Genomic DNA, 4570 nt, shown 5'->3' on the forward strand with positions numbered 1-4570 from the left:
CATTTTTATCATGAGTATACATTTATTTAATTTAATAATGAATCTAAACTTTCTCACTCCTTTTAACCATCTTCTCCTTTAACTAACTCTTCAATCTTTAGATGATGGCCACTGCTTAGGATGGAGAGAGACAAAAACCTCACCTTATCAATGGCTGACATATTCAGAAGTAAATAAATAATAATATTTATAAATGTACGATTATAATCATTGGGATCTTTTAGGTAGAGGAAAGGTTTATGAACTTTGGATCCGGTCTCAGTAAAATTGGTGTAGCAGCAGGACAAGAGACATTTCTTGGAGTATATTCATCAAATTGCATTGAAGTAAAATGAGAGTCTAATCCTGCCCACCATCCACTATTCAACTTTGTTGAAAGAAACTTTGTGGTTATTTTGTTCTTATGGCAACACTGTTCCCTAAAATAGAACTCGGTTCTATTTTAGGGAACAAAGTTGCCATAAGATCAAAGTAACCGCAAAGTTGAATAGTGGATGGTAGGCTTAATCTTTGTAGTGTCTGCTATTCTGCACACTCCTTCATTCATTTACTCATTGACACATTCACCTATTGACCGTGTGTCTCTGTCTATTACCAATGGCATCTGTTAGTGTGTTTTTAATGTAGTGGACGATTATTGAACAAAGCTGTCATGCTTATTCACGTATTGTTGTGGCACTGTATGATACACTTGGACCAGAGGCTGTGGCACACATCATTAATCAAGGTACTTACTGAAGAACCTTTCAGTATCACTTCAAACTTCTCCCTCTCTCTCTCTTTATAGCTGCCATAGAGTGTATTGTCTGTCACTCATCAAAAGTGTCTGGTCTCATTAGTCAGGTATCTAACTGTCCAAGTCTTAAGAAGCTCATCACTATTGGGTCAGAGGTCAGTGAAGATGAGAAGAAAGCAGCTGCTGATGTCGGACTGGAACTGTTCACCTTTCAAGAAGTGGAGGTACATTAATGACACCCTCTCTCTCTCTCTCTCATTGATATTATTAATGATACAGGAACAAGGGAAAGAACACAGAGCTGAGCCAGTAGTAAGATTATAAAAATAATTTAATGATAAAGTATCAAAATTTGATAATAATTATTATTACGATAACTCACACTTATTAGTTACCTACTCCAAATGACATAACTACGATATGCTATACTAGTGGTACTACAGGCCTGCCTAAAGGAGTCATCCTGACTCATGGTAACGTGATAGCCAATGTCTCTGGGATGTGCAAGCATATAGTAAGTAATGATACTTTTTATAGCCGGAAAATTTTTAATATGCAGCAAAAATTTGAGCACTTTTACACAGAGTTTTTTTTACATAATTTTTACCTCAGACATTTTTTTTTACTTTCTCAACTAAATTTTTGTAGCTACATTGTATGATGTTGTGTTTATTATAATTATAATAATAATTATAATTATTTATTATTAATAGGAGGAGTCAATTGTTCTTAGTCCTAGTGATTGTCATATATCATTTCTGCCATTGGCTCACATGATGGAGAGGTGTGTCCAGGTATGGCACATGAATATACACACATGTGAATTAACTTGAATTAATTAAGCCGTAACTTGAAAAATTGAAGTTGGAATCAGCTCAAACTTTCTACACAGCATAAGTACATCAATATGTATTAGAAAATGTAATAAAAATTAGGGGTAAATTTTTAGCCATTTTTTGGAAAAAAGCATGGGCTATAGCCTTGGGTGTTTTCAGATTTTGGCTACTTTTTAAAAATGGCTGTAACTCGAAAAATTGAAGTCGGAATCAGCTCAAACTTTCTACACAGCATAAGGACATCGATATGTATCAGAAAATGTAATAAAAATTAGGGGTGATTTCGGAGCCATTTTTTGGAAAAAACCATGGACTATATATAGCCTTGGGTATTTTTCAGATTTTGACTACTTTTTTAAAATGGCCGTAACTTGAAAAATTGAAGTCGGAATCAGCTCAAACTTTCTACACAGCATAAGGACATCAATATGTATCAGAAAATGTAATAAAAATTGGGGGTGATTTTGGAGCCATTTTTTGGAAAAAACCATGGGCTATAGCCTTGGGTATTTTTCAGATTTTGGCTCATTTTTTAAAATGGCCGTAACTTGAAAAATTGAAGTCGGAATCAGCTCAAACTTTCTACACAGCATAAGGACATCAATATGTATCAGAAAATGTAATAAAAATTGGGGGTGATTTCGGAGCCATTTTTTGGAAAAAACCATGGGCTATAGCCTTGGGTATTTTTCAGATTTTGGCTACTTTTTTAAAATGGCCGTAACTTGAAAAATTGAAGTCGGAATCACCTCAAACTTTCTACGTAGCATAAGTACATCAATATGTATCAGAAAATGTAATAAAAATTGGGGTTGATTTCGGAGCCATTTTTTGGAAAAAACCATGGGCTATGATCATGTCCATTAGAAAATCATAATAAAATCTTTACGATTAAGCAACATTTTCTTACTGTAGGCTATTGTATTTATGAACGGATTAAAGCTGGGCTATATGTTTGGTGACATTAAGAACTTAGTCAACGACATTCAAGTTCTGAAACCAACCATATTCATATCAGTACCACGCCTACTGAACAGGATTTATGATAAAGTAAATCTGATTAATACTCATCTTAATTTTATGATTATTCATAAGGTGCTGAGTGGTGTAAACTCCAACAAGACAAAGAAGTGGCTTTTTGATACAGCCTTTAAAAGTAAACTATCTGAAGTTAAAAGGTGAGAGTCACGAGATAGTAAAAATGGGTTGTATTTTTTGCGATTTCATTTCCCCTTTTAACATGCTTTGCAACAGACACCATAATATTTTTATGTACATGTACATTGTACTTGCTTTATTCTAGGGGTATACTAAGACGGGACTCAATTTGGGACTATATCGTGTTTGGAAACATACAGAAACTGCTTGGAGGAAACGTGAGGCTAATTATAACAGGATCTGCTCCTATCAGTGAGAGAGTCGTCTACTTTTATCAAGTGGCTTTCGGATGCTATGTAAAACATTCTTGAACATCTCTCTTCATTCTCTTTTACTAATTCCATCATTCTTCATCGTTCTAATTCTTCGTTCTCTTTTACTAATTCACTGTTAGATCTAGAAGGAGTTTAGGAGACTTTTGGTCTCTCATATTTGGTTAATGTCTCCTGAAATCTACCATTTTAGTTAGATTGGTCTCCTAAATTTATTCCTAGATCTTACAATAATTATTTTATTGTTATTATTATACTATTTATTATGATTTATATTACAGATAGTTGAAGGCTATGGTCAAACAGAAACATCTTCTGGTTGCACAATGTCCTTACCTGCTGATACCACCTGTGGGCATGTTGGACCTCCTGTACCATCAGCTAAAGTTAAAGTAGTTGATGTCCCTGATCTGAATTACTTTGCATCAAATGGAGAAGGAGAGATATGTTTTAAAGGTCCTTCTTGCACTAGTGGGTATTTTAAGGAAGAGGAGAAGACGAAGGCATTGATTGATGAAGATGGTTGGGTTCATTCTGGTGATATTGGTAAATGGCTGCCTAATGGAACACTCAAGATAACTGATAGAGTCAAGCACATTTTTAAACTCTCACAAGTAAAAGAAGCTCTCCATTATTACAAATTATTATTATTTCTTAAAGGGATTGTATATTGCTCCAGAGAAAGTTGAAAATGTCTGCAGTCGGTCTCCTTTCATTGCTCAAATGTTTCTATATGGAGACAGTCTGAGGAGCAGCTGTGTGGCTATTGTAGTACCGGATGAAGAAGTACTGATGCAATGGGCAGGGGAACATGACAAAGGAGGCAAATCATTTGAAGAACTCTGCACTGATGAGGTAACTTGAAGTAATAAATTTTGCTATTTTATAGTAATTTTTATTTTTTGAAGGTATAGTACTGCAAAATTATTGAAATATGCTACTGTATTTTTATATTATTTACAGGAAGTAAAGAAAGCCATATTTGAAGATTTATATAATGTGGGGAAGAGAGATGGCCTGAGTTCCTTGGAAATAGTAAGTGTAACTTTTTCAAGTACATTTTACAGTATTCCTGTTCTTTTTATACAGCCTAAAGCTATAGAACTCACTTCCACTGCATTCTCTGTTGAGAATGATCTACTGACTCCAACTTTTAAGCTGAAAAGGCCAGCAGCTCGTACCAAGTATATGCCAGACATTGTTGAAATGTACTCTCAGCTCCCTGCTTAGCACTTATAGAACAGTCCTCCTATCCTAACTTTAAACTATTGTTTATATAATATTGAAAACTTCTCCCTCAACTGATTAAGTGTATAGCAACATTTAATTAAAAATTAATGAATAGCAATTTAGCAAAATGAAGCAAGTTGCGGTAGTAGCATTTAGATATAACAGCAGTTCAGCTAAAGTTGTTCTGATACATAGTATGCACCAATCTTATTTATGTTCGCTCCTGATTCTCCATATATTCCAATGATATTTCCACGCACATTGAAAGCCTCAATGCCCCATTTTCCAAAAGGTCCATACTTTATTATGTCCCCATTTCTTTTAGCTACAGTAAATGA

The 4570-nt window shown here is 34.5% G+C and overlaps 1 protein-coding gene across 1 annotated transcript in view; it reads left to right on the forward strand.

Annotated features, from left to right (window-relative positions):
• Nucleotides 1-4308, forward strand: part of LOC100638909 (long-chain-fatty-acid--CoA ligase 1-like) — a 4866-nt gene extending 558 nt beyond the window's left edge. The window contains exons 3-16 of the mRNA XM_020000600.1: nt 102-169; nt 225-326; nt 628-727; nt 788-960; nt 1016-1048; nt 1128-1250; nt 1450-1530; nt 2488-2622; nt 2668-2750; nt 2876-3026; nt 3284-3616; nt 3663-3857; nt 3966-4037; nt 4092-4308. Coding sequence (XP_019856159.1) covers nt 102-169; nt 225-326; nt 628-727; nt 788-960; nt 1016-1048; nt 1128-1250; nt 1450-1530; nt 2488-2622; nt 2668-2750; nt 2876-3026; nt 3284-3616; nt 3663-3857; nt 3966-4037; nt 4092-4232 — 1790 coding nt within the window. The 3' untranslated portion in view covers nt 4233-4308. The remainder of the gene's footprint in view (nt 1-101; nt 170-224; nt 327-627; nt 728-787; nt 961-1015; nt 1049-1127; nt 1251-1449; nt 1531-2487; nt 2623-2667; nt 2751-2875; nt 3027-3283; nt 3617-3662; nt 3858-3965; nt 4038-4091) is intronic.
• Nucleotides 4309-4570: the final 262 nt, after the last annotated feature.

This window comes from Amphimedon queenslandica, unplaced genomic scaffold (genome assembly GCF_000090795.2).
Source record: "Amphimedon queenslandica unplaced genomic scaffold, v1.1 AMPQUscaffold_13171, whole genome shotgun sequence".
Classification (NCBI taxonomy): Eukaryota; Metazoa; Porifera; class Demospongiae; order Haplosclerida; family Niphatidae; genus Amphimedon; species Amphimedon queenslandica.